Consider the following 20,823-nt stretch of genomic DNA (forward strand, 5'->3'; position numbering starts at 1 on the left):
CACTCTCTGTAGTAGTGGTTAGCAGACCTCATTGTCACAGACTAAACTAGGCATTGTGTAACAGACCTCTTCATATTCACTTCCCCATAAAAAAAGTTAGTTAAAGACATTCTGTTTATAGGAGCTTTCAGTTGTAACTATGCAGTCATTATAGCGTGATCTCAAAATCAATATGGACTATATATACAGTTGTGACATCCTGCTGTCTTTGTATGACCATTAGTTGAATACACATTCATTGAATGTTTCTGTTCTAGCAGACTTTTCACCCACTTTCTGAGACAGCAATGACTGCAGACACAGTTGAAGCTGCTATTAATTTAACTACTATTTTGACTTAATGACTTTGGTTGTAGACCGACAAGTTAAGACCATTTTATGTAGAGCACTTGGACATCAATTTTCTCCAGTTTGTTGGCAAGCTTGGTATTTTTGATTCTCCCACTGCTTTCATACTTAGCCCTGTAGCCTAAATAATTGCTCCAGTTTTGTGGCAAAAAACAAGCTTTCTGTTGACTTTTCACTGCCGCAACAAACAGTTACAGTCATCTTGCAATGTATGCAAAACATATGGGCTGCTCATAGATCATAATAATGTCTCTGTGTGTTGCTGGAGGTCTCCATTGGACATTATATGGTTGGCTTTTGCAAATATGGTTGGTGAAACACTCATCTCAGAGCTGTCACAGTCAACTTACTCGTGAATATTGCTTTATGGCGCCAGTTTTATTGCAAAAAGGGGACTTTCACTGGACACTCCCCTAAAACCTTGGACGTGGATGTCTGCGTCTCTGATTGGTTGTGAAGCCCCAACCGACAACACCTGCTTAACTCCTTCATCCAAATTGACACCCGGGGCTCTGAGAAATATAGGCAGCATCCCTTCCAGCTCATGCATTCAGTCCCACAGCTGCCCCGTAAGACACCAAGCCGCAGCTGCGCTGATCACTGATCCAAGGTGAACCCTCACGCACACACACACACATACACGCGCGCACACACACACACCGCACACACACACATACACTCCCACACAGCCGGATCTTTACTGGGAATCGAAGCGCGCTGTCGGAGACGCAATGTTGGTCAAACTGGCCGTGGCGCTGCTGGTTTTGTCAGTGCTGGAGCAAGTGGTGGGATCGGATAATATTGATATCCACGACAGCCTCCCGGAGAAGCCTGCGAGCCAGAAAGGACGCCTCTCCCTGCAGAACACAGGTAAGAAATAAGTGGCATTGGAGATAGGAATGTGGAGGTTTCTTGGTTGCTGCAGCTGCTCACACGTCTACGTGGGGTTTGTCCGTACACGTGTTTCTGTGGCTGCAAATTAAAACCATGCTGGGCACTCGTCCGGGCGATTTGAGCAATCCGCTTTTTTTTAACTTAAATCCCGGCGCTGCGGTGCGCACCCCTGACCCTTTTCGATTACCCAGATAGACGATATCTTGTAAATACTCTCAGACAGAAATCCAATATGTTAGTAAACTATTAATAGAACGGCACAAGGTAATAGGTAATGTATACGGCAGCGCATCTAGATGTGCGTGCGCGCTGGTGTACGTGTGTGCTTGAGTTATAGGTAACAGTTTCGGGTTTTCTGGAGGAAATCTGGCTTTTGCATGCGTTGGCTGAAGGCTGCCTCTTGAAATGAATGCTGGGTGATGTGTGCAAGCAGGTTAGTGGAGCAGTTATGGTTGTAGTAGCGTGTTGGTTGGTCAGCGCCGAAGGCAAGTTTATTCATCGAGCCAGTCCCTCCGGGGAGATCGTGCCTAAATCCCACCAAAAGACGAGTGTGATCCGCCTTATTAACACGAAGCACTAACACCGCGTTGGAGTGTCGCCTCTTCCCAGAAACTTGTCGTTTACACTGGCTGATCCCCCCCCCCTCATACACAGCATGACTTGCGACCCACCATGTGAGCCCGTGTCAGAATGTTACAGCATAATTGTTATCTCGCCTCCACGCTGAAAAAATAGGGACAACCTCCAATGCAGGTTTCCCACAGAGACCCCGGTCACACCACTGTGTAATTCAATGCACGTTGCGACCAAGCTCGTACGATCCAAGCACATTCCCGTGATGCCAAAACAAGCACTGCTGACAGCGGCTCACTTTTCCTGCGCACTAAAGTTCAACTCTGTGCCTACAAACCCCGCAGCAGCGCTCCCCCCCACCCACCCACCCATACTACCGTCCCCCCAACAGAGGGTCTTTGTTGACAACCGTGATTTTCGAATAAGTCACACTGAAATTGTTTTCTGTGGTCAAGACGGTGTTCTTTACGCAACCGGAGCGCACCTCCCGACTGAAGGGACGAATGTTCCTGCGCGCATCAGTTATCAGCTCCAAGACAAATCACGCGTGTAATTATGCTCTACTTAGGTCTACAGTTTGGGTTTTCATAGCCAAAGTGAAACACTATGCGGCCTGCTGGCTCCCAACACAACATGCAATTTGTCATATTAACTTAAGAATGAAACTCTCCCAACGAAGTCACGTCGGGTAAGCAGCCGTTCCTGTGACAGGCTCCCTTCTGGTATTAAGATGTCTCCTCATGCACGCTCTTAGAGCAATTTGGGGCTAAAATAGAGACTTTCTCATGGTAATTTCTGTCTTCTGTCATATGTTTTATAGGCCCTGATATTATGTATTCACACATAGTATATTCTTGCATATTTTGTGCCTGTATTGCTGCTGTTGCCACCCATGCCCCCAACCCATCTCCATGTAGCTAACAAAGCACCTTTTTAATGATGTAATTTAAGTATTTCAGCTCATCTGCAAATGCAATAACGAGAGACTTGTTGATGCACATTTAGTTGACAGGCAATAGAAATGACTGCATTTGTGTTTCCTCCACAAGTAGTCAAGGCTGTATCTGCAATGCACCATCCCATCTCAATGCTAGGCAGTGCAGATGGATTGTGGTGCAGAATGACACAGTAATATCTGTCACCAAGTGTTCCTCTGCAGGAACCCCTCAGCTTGGGAAATTAGACTTCTCCCCCCCACCACCGCCGCCACCACCCTGCATCCCCCTTTCTCTCTCAGACTCTAGGTCATGAACACACGAACGACCGCCTGCGTCTGTGGAAATAGCTACACGCCACATCGGCTTTGTGATTTCGCGCAGCAATCAGTGCTGAAGTGGAGTTGTGCCTTCAAGCCGTATGGTCTTCATTGCCCACACGCCTGCAACAATCTGCTGCCGTCTCTGCTGTGAACAGATGATAAGGTCCCTCCCCTAACCTGTTCTCTCTTTCCAGCTGAGATCCAGCACTGCCTGGTGAGTGCAGGGGATGTCGGCTGTGGTGTGTTTGAGTGCTTTGAGAATAACTCCTGCGAGATACGAGGGCTGCAGGAAATCTGCATGACGTTCCTGCACAACGCTGGCAAATTTGACTCTCAGGTACTAAACTAGTCTGTCTGTGTGTTTGCAAAAATGGTATAACCAGAGGCAACATTCCTTTTCCCTTTCACTGATTCACTGCTCCACCCTCTTCATCCATGAACAGATTTGTTTACTTGTGCTTTTTACTTTTCTACATACATATCAGGTTTTTTCTAGAAGTGCGATCGGACATGCACACATCTCATAATCTCTTTTCCTCTCTTGGGAAGTTCACTTCCCTCTCAGAGGACTGGTACATGTACAGTTAGGACCAAGGGTCATAAGCCAGTTGGCCAGAAGCCTAGTTAGCTCCCTTTTCATACATAGCGGAGGCTGAAGCCCTGCCAAGCCAGGCCTGACTGGGCTCTTAATATGTCTCAAGTGTCACACGCTAGGAACTTACATCTATGGCAGGCAAATCCAGAAGATTACAGACACACAATTCAGTGCTATTTACGCAGAACTTCATCACCCCATTCTGTGTCTGAAGAGTGTAGTTGCAAATTCACAAGTTTGCTCTCACACAACCACACATGCACTCCAACACTGCTGAAACAGGTGCACAACATCTCCAAAGTACCAAGCATTCACTCAACAGTTGTGTCCCTGTTTTCCCGTAGGGAAAGTCCTTCATCAAGGATGCTCTGAAGTGTATGGCGCACGGTCTACGGCACAAGTTCAGCTGTATCAGCAGGAAGTGTGTGTCCATCAAAGAGATGGTGTTCCAGCTCCAGAGAGAGTGCTACATCAAACACAACCTCTGCTCCGCTGCGAAGGAGAATGTTGCCGTCATGGTGGAGATGATCCATTTCCAGGATCTCTTCCCTAAAGGGTGAGTGGCTGGTCTGGAGAGCATGTTTTGAATATATTTTCTCCAGCCTGTCCCCTCTCTTTCCTCTCTGATTGTTTATCTTCCCTGGACTCTTCTGCCAGTTTAAGCCTGTCCTGTTCTTCCATGTATAGTAATAGTACCATCCCATGTACGCCTGTCACTTCCTAGACCCAGATGTATTGTGCTTCCAAATGTTAAATCACAAGCTTGAGTTATCTGCCTCTCTCTGTTCAGTCCATATGTGGAGCTGGTGAATATTCTCCTGAGCTGCGGAGAGGAGGTGAAGGAGGCATTGACACGGAGCGTTCGGCTACAGTGCGAGCAGAACTGGGGGGCTCTGTGCGACAGCCTGAGCCTCTGCTCCTCCCTGGCTCCCTCTCCCGCCGGCTCTGCCGCCGAACACCACCGCCGCCCCTTGCCCTCCCACCCTGAGCCGGAGCACCCTCGCCCGCCGCGGCAAGGCGACAAGGACAAACCCGGTAAGGCGGGCTTCAACGCTCACCCACGCAATCGCAGTCAGGGACCGCGCCGCCAGAGTCCAGAGGCCGAAGTGGTGGCTGAGCAGGAAGACCTAGAAGGCCACTGACATCCGGAGGTGAAAGCGCAGGAGACTGTCCCACCTGTTGACCCGCTACAACGTTTAAAAAAGCCACACTTGCAGACTTATGCACACCTCCACGCAAAAACACACCCTCGCAGACACACACACACACACACACACACACACACACACACACACTGCTCTCCACACACACACACACACAAATTCCCAGACAGACTGAGCAGAAGGAAACAAGCCCCGACCTTTCCTGTCCTTATTCCACCCTCTCCAGTCATTCCAGCAGTCCCACACGTTAAACTTGCAGGGTAATTGTGGTGTAGCTTGTACTGTTATGCCAGACTGTAGGCCACGATTTTTTTTAAATGGAATAATAATTGTTATTATCATGATTATTTCAACTGTTAGGACTATTTTGGCTCTAATATAGCATTTCTCAAATCATACTTACTGTAAGATTTGATTATATTTGTATTATTTATTTTATTCTTTATGCAATGTTGAAATATCAAAATGTACATAGAAATATACTTATCTATATTTATATAAACATGTATAAATATAGTTACAATATGCAATACTGATATACTATAGATGACATAGTATATGGTGTGCTGTCTGTTGTTCTCTTCACAGTATTGCACCCATCACACATTGGTCTGTAGATATGTAACATACACCATTTGTTGTTTCAGAGTGGGAATGTGTATTATAATTATAGATACTTGATGGTTAAATACAAATTGTACAGGTTTCAAGTCCACTTCTGGCACATATGAATTGTAGTGCATGATGGCCACCAAGCCAACAAACTTGTGCATTCTTAAAGTGAAAATCCATTTAAAAGAGGATGCAAATGTAATACTATGAATATGGACAGTTATTTCACACTTGTATGTATTGATAGGTCTCTCACAAAGCTAGAAATAAGAGAGCCAAGACTGATCTCTGATGTCATCAAGCACTGCTCTCTGGGCAGCAATGAATGGGAGACCTAGCACAGCAGGTGCGGTCTTATGGACTATTGTTTCATAGTGCAACTCTGACGTGTTTCGTGGGGATGCAGAACGTATCGCATCGCTCTCATTCATTGTTAATAGAGCCTCAGAAACTGTGTCTCCATGACATTACAGATTAATGCCATGTTCATAGCTTCAGGAGATATTATTGTTCTTGTTCACGAATCATAACTGAACTGTCAAATGTTATACATTCTCTTTGAGTTGCTTTTCCATCCAACCATCAGCTATCAGTGAAGTGCAGCAAAGAGAGGACGCTTCATCAGGCTTTGATGCTGAGTCGTCTCAAATGTAAAATCACACACATCAAGGTGCCTAAACTTGTTATTGTCCACAGTGACCGCTTCTCTGTGATTTAAGTGAATGGATGACACTGTGTCATGGGGACATTTCATTTGCGAACAATTTGAGGATGACGTTGAGCCACAAAAGTCTTAGATTTTGCACTTTGGATGATTGTCAGTTTGTGTTGGACTGCTGCAGGTTCAGACGTAAGGCCAGGTTCCCAGAGCAGTCGCCCTCTAATCGGACTTTACTGTATAGGATATTTCATTCGGGCCACCCTGATTACTCAGCTAACTAACTACAGCACCTACAGCAAGTCCTGTATCCCCACATGCTCCTTAGGACCAGATTGAGCCCCTTCTTTAGAAGAGTTATGTTACTCTTTTGTGGTGTCCCAGTGGGCAGGAAAGAGGCTTGACAGAAACCCTCCAGATCTCTGGCTCCCTAAATTAGCCCTTATTCCTCTCTGGTCCCTTACCTAGGTCAGGAGAGGCATGAAGGCCTGTTATTCTACCCGTTAGAGCCGCAGGCAACACAGCAAGGACCCAGGAACTGGGTTAAGTCCACACACGGGGGCTCTGGCGCTGTTATTCTAAATGTTATATTTACCGAGGCCACCAGAGAATTCCTCTGGGCCACAGCCAAGAGCCAGCAACACAGAGAGGCAGAGAGGAGTGTGGAGCGAGAAGGAGAGAGACATGCTCAACCTTTTTTTATATATATATATATACGTGATGATTCACTCCATCTTTACTTCTGCTAGTACTCTTCCTCTCGTCCTCCTTTAGGTCACAGACACAAGCTTTTGACCATTTCAGGCCAGTCACATGCTTTAGCTGTGGAAGTGCAGTTTGGGAGCATGCTACACCACATGCTGGGGAGCGATTGGTGCAAAAAGAAAATAAAACTTGCTCAGATTTTGTGGCTCAGTTAAGGGGGTTTTCACTTTTTTCCCCATGATGTACTTACAGTAAGGCAACGCTTTTCCTCCGAATTATTTAGTCACTATTATAAGCTCCAAGAGACTGAATCATCCGTGAGGCTTTCAGGCTTTTCTTTTTTTATTCTGTTGTGGAAGTTGGGATTCCTGTGACATCCCAGCACGAGACATAAGCTAATCCTATTGAGAATGTACTGTATGTGTGTAAAGTGACAATCTGTTTCAGCTCTTTGTCATTAGGTTTGATATGGCTTTTTGTAATAATGTAGTGGCTTGAATGGCTGTTCTTTATGTGTTCAGAGGAAAATAAAACTAACCACGTTTCCTGTATTGTTAGTGCTCAATCACCACATTATGTGTTTTCCTCTGTTAAGCACAGAGACTCTGCTTTCACCGTTGAAAATACAGAACATGGTCTAGAAGTTTGTAACTCACCTGTAAGACATTGGGCATATGATCTTATAAATATCTTTGGACTTATGAAGTCAGATGTATCTTGTTATCATTAAAATATGTTTGTCTGTATTTTGTACATGTTGTGTCTGTCAATATGGTTGTTATTTATACTGAAGCCGCATAAAGTCACGGCATAAACATCATGACAAGCACATTCTTGTGCCACAAAGAATTCATGCAAGAGGACAGAACTCTCAGTGACTTTAAGACATTCAGCAAGCTCGGAGCAGGTTAGCAGAGAAGGCCTCGTCGTCTCAGGTATACACACAAGTTAAAAGACACCCTATTCTCGTTTGACTTGCTGCCTAGTCTCTGACAGTGAAATACGGGCTGTGATTAAAGTTTCAAGGACTGGAAATATCCCCCCTATTGAAAGACCTAAACATTTACGTCAGCAGCACTGGATTGTATTCAATGCTTGGGGTGTGTTCAGGGTGTCAGTTTTTATGAGTTGACCCAACAGTGTACATTGCCTCACTAAACATTTAGACAGTGCTCTGATTTGAAAGGTAGACTTCCAACTGTTGTTTCGGAGCTTTAAGTCATTCTAGAGTCAAGTTGAGTATGCTGAGGTGCGTTTGCTCTGGCCATATATGGGAATTTGACACACAAATCCTGACCTCTATTTTTTCCAATGTGTCCACAGTGTGACAGGGAAGAAGCAGGGCTACATGCCATGTCATAACACATCATACAGCTTCTGTAATATCTGCAGTTGTGAAGCAGCCTTGCACATTCTGCCACAGCATTTACCAAGTGATGTCTGAATGTGTAGTGACGTGAAATGACCACTGGGTGGTGACATCTCTCTTTTTATTGATGTAAAGGCAGCTGGTGGAAGCAGGTGCAAGTATTACAATTTCAAAAGGTGTGAGTTGAATTGAATGATTGCGGCTACAGAAACTTACATTTAACATAACATGACATAAATAGTTAGAATAGTTGGATAATAGGAATAGTGATTTTGAATTGTAATAACTATTTACAGGAAGTTGAGACATCTAATATTCTTCAAATACTTATGTATTTGATGTCTAACACGTCTCAACTTCCTGTTGTCCTCCTTTCAGATTACAGGAACTACACAAGAACAGTATGTCTTCAAACAGTCTAATAAGGAACAACAGATGTGTTTCTATTACGTTTTCTTTTCGGAGGACTCCACCGATGAAGCTGGGTTTTGTCATTACAAGTACTCCTCGGTGGCTCTGGTGGATCCTTCCAAAGTTTAAAAAATGACCCTGATGATGTCATAAGGGACATCTTAGCTTGAGACTTACAATTCTTAACAGATACAAACTGGAGTTGCAGGGCATGAAAAAAAGGTGGATCTAATGAAAAACTTTCATGTTGCATTATAGGAAATCTTTGACCCAGAAAACAAAATGACTGGAGTGCCCTTAAACCTGATTATACATTTGATGAAAAGCAAAAATTGTGTCTTCAACTACAACTTTGCTTGTTTAAACAGAAAAGACACTGTCGGAATGACTGCATGTTACTTACTAATTTCCAAATATGTTGGCATCATTATTACACTAAAGAATAATGTATTATCCCCAGCTGGGGATTAATAAAGTCTACCTTATAATATAACTGCTGCACTAAATCAGCCATTGCATTGTAATTTTTTTTCTTCCCTGCCCATAATTGGAAAAGGTAGTGTGAGCTACTTGCCAACACTAAACAGTATGCTGACACTGTTTTCTGCACGCGGTTGGTGTCACAGTATAGTCAGGGTGCTGATAAGCGAGGCCACAGGGTGCGGTGTGCTACATTCACTAGGACTACAGTATGTGGGAGAAATTATGCTGTGTCACACTCAGCTTGCAACAATACATGGAGTCTGAGATGAATGACCTCCTGGCCAAACAATGGGCTCCTGGCTGGACCAGAAATCTCCCAGCTTGCATGTTGGTATGGCAACAGAGCCCTATCAATATGGAGGCAGTACTGATCACATCTGAGAGGAGGCTGAGCAGCAGCAGAAAGAGAGGGAGTGAGACTGCGTCTTTGAGCAGAGAAACCTGAGATAGTCAGCCGTGGGTGCTTTGTGAACATCTATCCTGGGCTCCAGTGTGAACTAATGAATTAATGACTGGGTGCCTAAGTTCCATGGATGAATCATTTAGGAACCATCTCGGGTGAATGGGTGCACCCCACTTCTGTCTACTGTTTGGCCCCAGAAAGATAAATATCCTGTATCTAACTTTGGTTGGTACAACAAAGAATGAATATACTGTGTGATGAATAATCATGCCTACCAGTTTAGCTGCATAAAATAAGTGGAACCTCAGCAGCAAGGCTCAGTTTCACAGGGGAATACAGAGTGTGTTGCTCTCAGGGAAGAAAACGCTGACACAACTCGCTGTGCTCGAGTTACTGTCAGCCTCAAAAGACCTATAGCAGGCAGCAGCTTACACAAGATGGTGGAGCTCAGCACACATCTGAACACACAACCTTACACGTGCACACACTGTGCATATCCCCGTTGTATTAAGTCAATAGAGTGGCATTAGCAACCAATGGTTCACTTGGTTGGTAGATACTGGCCTGAAAGTAGCAAACCAGAAACCTGGGATTAGCAGTCTGTTATTTTCAAGAAGAAACCAGAAGATCAAGACACAGTGTTGTGTTGTTAAACCACCCCAACAGGCCCTGCAGCACATGGGAGTGGGGTGGGGTTATGTGTGCTACTACTACAGGATACAAATGAAGGGTGGGTCTGCCTTGGGGGACTGGAGTTAACAAGACCAACTCAACAAGTAAGCAGAAAATAATACTCTGAAAGACTGGGGTGGAAAGTAACTGAATTTGGGTCACTCTTTCAGGTCCTTTTTTGCCTTTTTGAGTACATTGTCAAACCAGTAAGCCCACCTTTATCTGCAGGTTCATTGTGATGACAGATTTAACTAACTGTTTTTAGAAAAAAATAATAATAAAAAGCTCATCCAGCAGTCTACAGTTGCTGTGTTATGGCACATGAGGTAGTTCTTTGAAACTCCTTTCCTTAATAAGGCAACAATTTCAAATGTTGTCCGACATAAACTGGTCACCAGCCACAACAGCATAACTGAGCTGCACAGGAATTTATTGTTTGAGTATTCATATTAATATGGATTCAGTGAGGGCCCCACATATTTCCTTTTATAGTGACCACAATTAGCTTTACGAGAACGGTTGTTTAAGTAGCTTTAACACAAGTGATTTTACTCCCACTTGAGTAATGGAAAGTGCAAATCTAGCAGGAGCACTTCTGTTGAAAAGGATACGCTTTCCTCTCCCGGTGAATGATCATTACGGTTTTAATGAATTGGCTTTAGCAAAGGGAAAAGCACATCTATGTCAAGTTCTGACTTGCAGCTAGACGTCAGATGAGGAAGACCACATTGCCACATACAGATGTCACTTACATTCTACTAAGTGAAGGTATAATATGGTGGTATGAACAGATCACAGCACAGATCTGACCAAAGTAAAATTAATCAAGCTCTCTAGCTCGATCATGTGCTTAAAATAGCAGCAGCTTATTTTAATGAGATTGCTACGCAGCATTTTGCTTTGGCCTTGGGTTATAACAGGCCAAAGCAAAATGTTATATCAAACAAAATCCTATCTATCTATCTATCTATCTATCTATCTATCTATCTATCTATCTATCTATCTATCTATCCCTTTGCTTTTTTTGCTTTTTCCAGGCCTGCCTGACCTGCCACCTTAACAACTGCTACAGGCTGAGGTGGAGGAAATAAACATTTGCTTAGCCAAATTTACTCATCTGTATTTAGAACGGTTGCAAATACTGGCCCTTGGACTTTAACCCTTTGTGTTTTACTGGCTCACACTACTCTTACATTAAAATATCTTGTTTTGGTCTTGGTTGAGGGTTTAGACAGAAATTTTATGTATTTCCCTTGGAGCAACTCCTCCCATTGATTTCAAGGCACCCTTATTTGGGAGGAGAACGACTTGGGTGCATGTGCCATTCATTGAGAAGGGGTGCTGTGGGCGGACATCAGGGTAATCACCCAATCACATGTCAGATTTCAGGAATAAGTGGGCGGGGCTTTACGGGGAAATCCTGACACACAGTGGCTGGTGGATTATGACGAGGGCGGGGCTTGTAGACGGAAGTGTCTCCCGACTGGTCCAGCTGTCATCTAGAAGAGAGAGGAGACCATTTACACCGGCTGCCTAGGAAATGCAGAAAAAGGGAAAACGCTAAAATATGGCAACATCAAAACGATAAGGTCATGACGCCGAACTGAAGGTAGCTATGCCCGACACATTACCAAATACATATGTTTCTCGATGCGTTTCAACGGCGGTCGAGGTTGCGTTACGGTATTTCGAGATGTAAAAATGATGACAAGGATTGGTAGGCTGTGTGACATTGAACATACAGGACACGAAACAGACGAGGTCGTCTAAAGAGCCATACACCATTTCCAATTAGCTAGTCGTGTGCTAGAAAATTCCGCCGTGTTGTCGCTGATAAGGGTGTCGTGTACGTTAGTGGACATTCGAGGGTCGTTGTAGCCGCTGAATTCGTTTGTCGCTTCCCGGCTGGTTTGCAATATGCTAAAGCGTCTCTGCGGTATCGGCTATTATCCTAGCCTAGCGGCTTGCTGAAGGGAACTACCCTAGATTCAGAACAGACAGGAGACGTCATCAACATTTTCCTGTATTTAAATGGTTGCGTATGAGGAGGTCATTGCTGAAAAGGGAAGATTATTCGGTAAGTGTCCCTGCTGCGAGCCACCACAGCGCCCGAGCGTTCACGGATGCACTGTAATGTATAAACGCACTTTAAAAATGACTGCTGGGATCTGCATGATTAATAGGGCACATGGAAGGTGGCGGAGCAGCTGTTAGCTTGCTGCTAGCTGCGTAACGACCTTTGGAGACGTCAGCCTCACCAGCCCGGACTGTTAGCTGCCTACGCTGGTTAGGCAGGGTGTTTTCTGTGGTTGCCTGCCTGCTATTCGAGTGTTATATTTCATCCAGGCCTCCCATGGCCAAGCGAGTCAATGATTTAACGTAATCTCATTGATTGCATCACAAGACCAGACAGGGTGCAGCCCAGGCACGCTCTCTGGCTTTGGCGAGGCTTGCTTTTTGGATTTGTTTGTTTGTTTTTTCATAAGCCAGAGTAAGTTGAGGTGTAACAGCCTTAATGTCACCCCTTCCTACCCCTCCCTGTCCCCCCTACATTTTAGGATAAAGAAGACGGTGAAAGCCAAAAGTGAATTGAAGATTTACTGGGTGTCCTAAATGGGGGACTACGGGTTTGGAGTTCTGGTGAAGAACAGCAGCGGTAACAAATCTGCTTTCCCTGTAAGGATCCCTCCTCACCTCCAACCCCAGCACCCTCACCACCCCTCCAACCCCCCCAGCCCCCCTTCCTTCGTAAACAACACCTGCTCCACCAATGGGGGCAGTGCTTGGCTGTTCCCTGCTGTAGCCCAACACAGTAACATGCAAGATGAGATTCTGGAGTCAGACAAGTCCAAGGCCTTGGACCTCCAGGACATGCAAGAGAAGTCTCAGGTCCAGGCCCAACCCCAGGCCCTGTCTCCTGGCCAGCAGGAGGCTGGGGGAGGCCTAGGAGAGATTGAGGGAGCTCTTCCTGAAGACGGCTCATTGGAGAAGGGCTCTTTGGAGAGCAGTGGTGGGAAGGAGAAGCTCAGGATTGAGTCCCCGGTGCTAAGCGGGTTCGACTACCAAGACAGCCTGGGAATGGGTACGAGCTGTGCACAATCCACCTCCTCGTCATCCTCGTTGACCAGTTTTAACAACTGGTCTCCTGCTGTCCCATCCACCCAGTCTCCAGTGGTAGGGGAAGATGTCGGGTTCTTTGGCCCAGCTGGCTCAAATGCCAATGGACCTCCCCTGCTGTTCCAGAACTTCTCCCACCACGCCGGGCCTGGCTTTGGAGCAGGAGGTAGTTTTTCCCCGCAGATTGGACCAGTCTCCCAGCACCACCCACCCACACCTCACCCCCAGCACTACCACCCTCATGGTCAGGGGGTTCCTCAGCAGCACCGGCGCTCCCCAGCTAGCCCCCACCCACCCCAGCCCTCCTTTCCTCCTCATCCCCATCGCACTGGACCGTTCACCCAGCTGCCCCACCTCGCTCCTGCCCAGAGCAAACCCCCTTCACCTTGGGGAAGCTACCAGAGCCCCTCCACTCCCACATCCACCTCCTGGAGCCCCGGTGGGTACGGTGGCTGGGGTGGCACACAGGGGGTTCGAGAGTACAGGCGGGGGGTAGGTGGAGGGATGACGGGTCTTAACTCAATCTCCCCGCTGAAGAAGTCCTTTCCTAACAACCAGGTAGATGAGATTCTCACAGTTCATCTCATAATAAATCTCAGTAGATCGTTGCATTAATGGATATGATGGTGCACAATACTTTTGGCCAGGAGACATGTCTTAAACTCATCCAACTGTCCTACAGGTTCCCTCTCAGAAGTTCCCCAGAAATAACTCTGCCTTCAATCACAAGGCCTGGGTGGAGGACAGTATGAGCCGCAGCGACAGTGTCTACCCGTTCCAGGTGAGCTTATCATAGGTAAAACTCAAGTTGGTGTTTAGGGAAATACTCAGAATTGACATTCACTTGAAAGTGGCAATAGACTTGGGCTGTGGTGCTACATGACAGCAAATTGTAAATATTGCCAGCGTGTCCTTCAGGGTCAAATGAAGTTAATCCTATTAAACACACTCATCTGTATCAAAATCAACAAATAAGCCATTGAGCAAAGCAGAAAATGTGACAACTGTGCCAACTAAACGGATGAATTGAAACTTATTGTGCGTGTTTTGTGTCTGAAGTCTTATCTAGATCATTTCAGTGAACGAGAGCAGTCTTATCATCTGCTCTAATCACATGGCCTTCCTCTTGTCCTGATTTGAGAAGTCTTGTGTTTTACTGCAGCTCCGTGTGCTCTCAACTCATTTAGATACAGTGAAGCAGCCTCGCTCGTGTTATGCATTACTCATCATAGTGTTTTTTTAATTGTTTCAAATGGCAATCTATCTTTTTACCTTAGGCTATTCATTTAGAATTTGTATTGCTGCAAAATGGAAGGATGCATTTTTTAGCTCTTCAAGTGATGCTGTCAAATACAGTGGAAAGATGTGATTTGTGTAACATGCTCTGGGCTCCATTTTCTGTGATAGGGACACTCTCTGCAGTTTTTCATTAGCTATTGGCGTCATAGCAAACTTTGTCAGGGCTCTTGCAGCTTGTGCTGCTTTAGACGGCGATGTGGGAAGTGAGGACGCTAATTGTTGTCTTCCTCTCTTTCAGCAGGAGAGAACACGGTCCTTTGATGGTTTCAGCATGCACTCTCTGGAGAACTCTCTGATTGACATTATGAGGGCTGAGCAGGATTCCTTGAAAGGTTGGTTCCCACACTAACAATAGCGAGGAAAGGATAGTTTTTCTCACTGCAGACTGTAGATAAATACAAGCGTTTATTTCATGTATTTGACATCAAGTAGAAATTGAGTGGTATTTTCACAATTTGACAGCTGATTGTGGATTAGCAAAACAACAGAAATGTGGTAGATACCAGTTTGGTGATGCTCATAGTGTTTGTTGAAGTTTTGTCAAACTAATACATTGTTTTGTCTTTCAGTCAGTTTTAGTGAGTGTGTCCTTGTGATAGCACTTCTTTGTTAATGCAGATGCATGTGTTGTCATGTGACTTTGGCTTTGCTTCACAGTATCACATAACTAACACACTAATGGCACTGATAAAAGTAAAAACTCTTAAGCTTCACCATATTTATATTTCATGCCGTGTTCTTGTGGGGCTTGGCATCATTCCAGATTTTTCAATATGGTTCTTGAGAAATATTTCGGTTAGCTAAGCTGCTCTAGGTATTAGATGTTACATTTTTAAAAATTCTTGTCTGTCCTGTAGGGTACGCTGCATAATCGACCTTTCATGCAAGGGCTGAAAATGTATGATATATTGGATTTAGTATTGAACAATGGTGAGATATCTCCCTGTATATAATTTTTCCCTCTTAATTTCAATAGAATGTGATTTAAATGCAGCATAAGCATCGATGGATGTTGAACATCAGTACTTCTTTAGTACAAAGCATAATGTGTGTTTCACAGTGAGTATCAAAAAGCACCAAACGCTGACATTTGCATGTCTGGATAGATTCTTTGATCAGATAGTTACTGATTTTATATACATTTTTCAGAATGGGTTTTGCCCATTTTAGAGTGCTTTACTTAGGCAAATTTGTATTTTGATGGCAGCGTTACTTAAAAGCCCTTACATTTAAGAAATATGGCTTCTTTTGTCCAGTGTCTATTTTTGTGGGAAAGGATGGTTATAATTCTCAAAGTGAAGTATCAAAAGTATGATCAGAGGTGTGTGCACATATCATGAATGAGACCCACTTAGTTGGGTTACAGTTCTGTCATACATCACAGTACTTTCCTGTCTCACTCTCCATAATTCATGAAAACAATCACCTGCAGCATTTTTGCTGTAGCGACTCTTTGATCTCAACTAACTCTCTCATTAATAAAACATTTCACTTCAGATTTGTTGCAGTCAATCTTAAATGAACCCTTTTTCCATCACAGCCAGCTCTGCTGGTGCTAATCTGGGCCAACTCGTGCATTTTTTTTTAAACTTCTTGTTTATGACAAATGGCAGCTGCCTTGCCATTTGTCATGAGGGTATTTTCCATCACTAATTTTACAAGCCGGCTTCCTCATTAATAATAAAAGAAAATTGTTTATAATTTGTTCAGTTGTTGACTCTAACACGCATTCCTGGGCTGATTCCACTATTTTTCTTGCATATAATTTACACTAATGCGCAATTTGGTTTATATCTAAGAATAACCTGAACTACATTTGAGGCATTAGTTGAGACACAGAACACGTTGTCTCAACTATTCCACACAATGGCAATGGCTTGGGGAGCAATTTGTGCATAAGGGAAATTATTGTGATATTACTCCTGCTGGCAATCATTTCATGACATGTTGTCTGAGGCTTCTCCTCTTTTTGTCATGTAGGACGCTACAGCTTCTCTCACCAGGGTGGAGACGGGCCTCTACCTATGAATGGTATGTAAATGACATGCATGCAAATGCACAATGCTGTAGCAGAAGTCAGGGCTTGTAATTACTGTCTGTCAAATGCAGATAAAAAATTCTTTAAGAATCCAAGTGAAAACGCAGAACTTCATTGCCATTTAAATGGAGTTGAATGGATTTTGCTCACATTGAATAAACAACCAAAGAGAAACCTCTGGATGTCATAACCATGCACCATGAAACAAGTGGTAAAAACATAAAATGACTCAAGACATGTCACTTGTTTTATACCTTTCAAAACTGCTTTGATAGTCACTGTAGCACACGTCCAGAATGGCTCGCTGAAAGGAGACCAGACCAGAGCAGACTGGCTTCTTCGAACGGGAAAATAACAGTGTTGTCAGGAACGTTCAGAGACAGGAAAGAGTGAATAAATGATACCACAAACACGCTGTCAAAGGCAGATGATGTACTTTTGTAATCATATTTAAGTTTGTGGTGGTAACGAAAATCCAGTCATCAGTTTTTCCATGCATAATGATGAGCATTTTATTTTCGAAGACGTTGATTCACGCAGCGTTTCTTCAGTCATATGTGGAGTTACTGAACATGTAGCACAAGAAAATGCAGGTCACCTTCATTTTACATGCAGAAGTGATTAATGAGGCATTTGATTACTCTGGGGGACAATTACATGCCATGTTATATGATGAATGCTTTCAACTCCCTCTTGTTTATGCAGCACATATATTTATTGTTAGCACTTTTGGCTGCAGTTTATTCTAAAGGTATATGTATTTCTATTTAATGAAAAGCATTTTGGTTAGTGGGAATTCTAAATGGCTGTAACTTTAAAATACAGTGACCATGTTGGCCAGTGATCCAACAAATTAATTTCAAGCCCTGGCAGTGTTGTACTTGTTGTTTTTATTGTGTGCCTTTTTTATGAAAATAAATTTAAAAAAAGCCATTTCAAGAGTGTTTTGTGTTGTTTTACATGCAGCGAGAAGTTATGGCAGAAGACGAGGTAAAGCTTGTGATTGTGTCTTGTTTTCTTCATTATTTAAAAAGCAGTAATGGGCCCTGAAATAATGACTTTGTGGTTTTGCTTCTGTGTTTGTCCGCTTGCCTGTTCACTGTCACTGATTATTGTGCCTTGAATATTGTCAGGGTTTAAGCCCCTTTTTCCGTACGATGTGAAAGCCTTCCAAGGTTGCTAGCTAAGACCTAGTAGTGATAATGCTCATGCTTTCAAACTGTGCCATCAAAAATAGCACTCGTGGCTGCTTTTCTATGTGTTTCTTGACTTTATTTGATTTATTTACATCTAATCAAATGCCTTGTTCATTGTAGTATTAATACAGTCTCAAAACAGCATTGTGGTTCAGCCTGACTTGTGGTGAACCAATATGTGTAATCCAGATCATTCTCTCCGCCAGGCCACTCGTCTCTGTTCCCCATGGAGGACGAGCGCTCCTTTGGAGAGGACGAGTCAGGTGACCAGGGGCTTGCTGGCCTTGGTTCAGCCCACTGCTTCCCCCATCTCAACGGTGAACGCGTGGAGCGATATTCTCGCAAGGTGTTTGTTGGAGGGCTGCCCCCGGACATAGATGAAGGTAGAGACATGTCACAGCTGCAGAGGATGCTCTTCTAGCTCCTGTTTTCCAGTCTACGTTGTCGCAGGTCAAAAACTATGACTAACCTATAGTGTTGAACTTTGTTCTTTTTTTGTGTTCTATGGCAAGTTTTGTATGTTTTTTTGACAGAAAATGATGTAAATGTGGTAATATCACAAATTCTAGTGCCTCCATTTAGTTAAACTGTGTATGAAACACAACATCCAATTTGGCTTTGAGCACTAAATACCAATACTGATTAATTTCCTAACTGAGTTCTCTTTTTCAGATGAAATCACTGCCAGTTTCCGCCGATTTGGTCACTTGTTTGTTGACTGGCCCCATAAGGCAGAGAGCAAGTCCTATTTTCCACCAAAAGGTCAGTCAAACCAGTTGAACATGACCGTTCTAGCCAATGTGTTGACTCATACTGCATACTACTGTAGTTTCTCAGATGTGCACACTCATTCTTCAACATGTCCATCCTTTCCAGGATATGCATTCCTGCTGTTTCAAGACGAGAGCTCTGTTCAGGCCCTGATTGATGCCTGCATTCAGGAGGACGGCAAGCTGTACCTGTGTGTCTCCAGTCCCACCATCAAAGACAAGCCTGTGAGTGTGTTCTTCTGTTTAGCTGCTATATGCATGCTATCCATCTTGCCCAACAAGACAACAACACTAACACAAATGTTAGATTTATAGCCTCGCACAGGTGGTGTTTGTTTTAGTGTATCTGATCACTGAATCTCCGAAAACTGGAAAGTTCAGTACAGCTGCATTTGTGGCCAAATGAGGACTTTACTGTGATAATCCATCAGAGTTGGCAGATAGAACAGGTGTGTAGGTTTTGCGTACTGCTCATTTTCAAAATGGACTGATAACCATGTGAGATACAAGTAATCAAGAGCTATTGTAAGCGCATTTTATGTGGAATGTTTGTTTGGTCAGTTCATTCCTTCAGTTATATACGTACAGTAGATATTGCAGTATCCTGCCCCACAGTACAGAAGGACACAAATGTATAAATGGTGACCCCTTCGTGGGTACAGCTACAGTATTTCACTCCAGGGGTGAACTGAAGAAATGTGTTAATCCACATTATATAAGCAGCAAGCTGCTTTCCTTATCACACTCCAGGATGTATCTTGCTCACAAAGCAGTAGCGTTTGATTGAGAGGGCATTAAGGTTTTCTGTATATTGGTTTTTGTAGGTCCAGATCCGGCCCTGGAACCTAAATGACAGTGACTTTGTAATGGACGGCTCTCAGCCATTGGACCCGAGGAAAACGATCTTTGTAGGAGGTGTCCCTCGTCCCCTGCGTGCAGGTGTGTGTGTGTCTGGTGATGCCTAAATGTGTTGCACACTGAAACTGTTTTGATCACATTAACTTTGCGTTGTGTGTGGCTTTTCCAGTGGAGCTTGCCATGATCATGGACCGTCTGTATGGGGGAGTATGTTACGCTGGGATTGACACAGACCCTGAACTAAAGTATCCAAAAGGGGCGGGGCGAGTAGCCTTCTCCAATCAGCAAAGCTACATTGCAGCCATTAGTGCCCGATTTGTTCAACTGCAGCACGGGGAGATAGATAAACGGGTGAGTGCATCCGATGTTTGCAGGTTTTAAAAACGAAGCGTGGATGTTCATGAAATATTAATTCCTACCTATCTGGCAGGCTGCTGTGCGTGCGTTGGAGTTTTTCCTCGACCTCCATTTTAACAGTTTTCCTGTCATCCATTTCGTCTCTCGTTCTCAGGTGGAAGTGAAGCCATATGTCCTGGACGACCAGCTGTGTGATGAGTGCCAGGGCACCCGCTGTGGGGGGAAGTTTGCTCCTTTCTTCTGCGCCAACGTGACCTGTCTGCAGTACTACTGTGAGTATTGCTGGGCAGCCATCCACTCTCGGGCCGGCCGCGAGTTCCACAAGCCGCTGGTGAAGGAGGGAGGGGACCGACCACGACACATCTCCTTTCGCTGGAACTGAGGCGAGAGGGCAGGGGAGGGAGACAACGCAGGATCGGGGAGGGACTGAGAGGAAGGGGTAGTTAGGGAAGGGGTACGGGCTACGATAAGAAAAATAAATGCACTTTTCTTTTAAATTAAAAAAAACAAACAAAAACAAACTTAATTTATTTTTTATTTTATTTTTAATTCGGCCTTCTAAAAGAAGTAAATGCTAAGAAGAGAGTGAAATCCCATTTATGTTTTGACTTTAAGTGTGCATGAGCATATGGATGCATTAGATTTGGATTTAGATGTTTTCTGACTTGACTGTACTTTCTTTTCGTGTTAGCTGGCAAAGCTGCTTACATTTGTTGTCAAGAGTAACATAAAATTTAAGTGAGGTTCATCATACCTAAATCAGTATACTAACTATGGAAGTTGAGTTTAAGAAGGGTGCATTTTCTTACTTTTTGCTTGCAGGATTAGAGAACAACTGTACCATTTACCAAAGGTTGAGGAGTGCAAATGGTTGGGTTGAACAGAGGAGGAACACCGTTTCAGATGGTCGGACGATTGAGTTTTTTTAAGAAGCTCAGTGTATAGCATCAGGCCACGTCACAAAAAACAAAATCTCCCCTCAGTCTGACACACATGCTTGATTTGTAACGATTGCTGGCATGCGTTTTTAGGTCTTGGTTTAAA

General features: G+C 44.1%; 2 protein-coding genes across 5 annotated transcripts; both read left to right on the forward strand.

Moving 5' to 3' along the window:
* Positions 1 to 916: 916 nt before the first annotated feature.
* On the forward strand, positions 917 to 7,510 carry stc2a (stanniocalcin 2a). Its single transcript, XM_041944231.1, has 4 exons — positions 917 to 1,218; positions 3,268 to 3,410; positions 4,013 to 4,224; positions 4,459 to 7,510. The coding sequence occupies exons 1-4, from the start codon at positions 1,080 to 1,082 to the stop codon at positions 4,808 to 4,810; spliced, it is 846 nt and encodes a 281-aa protein (XP_041800165.1). The 5' UTR covers positions 917 to 1,079; the 3' UTR covers positions 4,811 to 7,510.
* Positions 7,511 to 11,645: 4,135 nt separating this feature from the next.
* Positions 11,646 to 20,189, forward strand: LOC121611463 (cytoplasmic polyadenylation element-binding protein 4-like). Of its 4 annotated transcripts, none has more exons than XM_041944033.1 (12): positions 11,646 to 11,753; positions 12,703 to 13,819; positions 13,944 to 14,042; positions 14,799 to 14,892; positions 16,541 to 16,591; positions 17,565 to 17,588; positions 18,001 to 18,177; positions 18,467 to 18,556; positions 18,671 to 18,789; positions 19,389 to 19,503; positions 19,592 to 19,773; positions 19,934 to 20,189. In XM_041944033.1, the coding sequence occupies exons 2-12, from the start codon at positions 12,758 to 12,760 to the stop codon at positions 20,159 to 20,161; spliced, it is 2,241 nt and encodes a 746-aa protein (XP_041799967.1). In that variant the 5' UTR covers positions 11,646 to 11,753; positions 12,703 to 12,757; the 3' UTR covers positions 20,162 to 20,189. The 4 variants fall into 4 exon arrangements, with proteins under 4 accessions (XP_041799967.1, XP_041799968.1, XP_041799969.1 ...); XM_041944034.1 differs by having other exon boundaries at positions 14,802 to 14,892; XM_041944035.1 differs by lacking the exon at positions 17,565 to 17,588.
* The last annotated feature ends 634 nt before the right edge of the window (positions 20,190 to 20,823 follow it).

Source organism: Chelmon rostratus, chromosome 9, assembly GCF_017976325.1.
Source record: "Chelmon rostratus isolate fCheRos1 chromosome 9, fCheRos1.pri, whole genome shotgun sequence".
Classification (NCBI taxonomy): domain Eukaryota; kingdom Metazoa; phylum Chordata; class Actinopteri; order Chaetodontiformes; family Chaetodontidae; genus Chelmon; species Chelmon rostratus.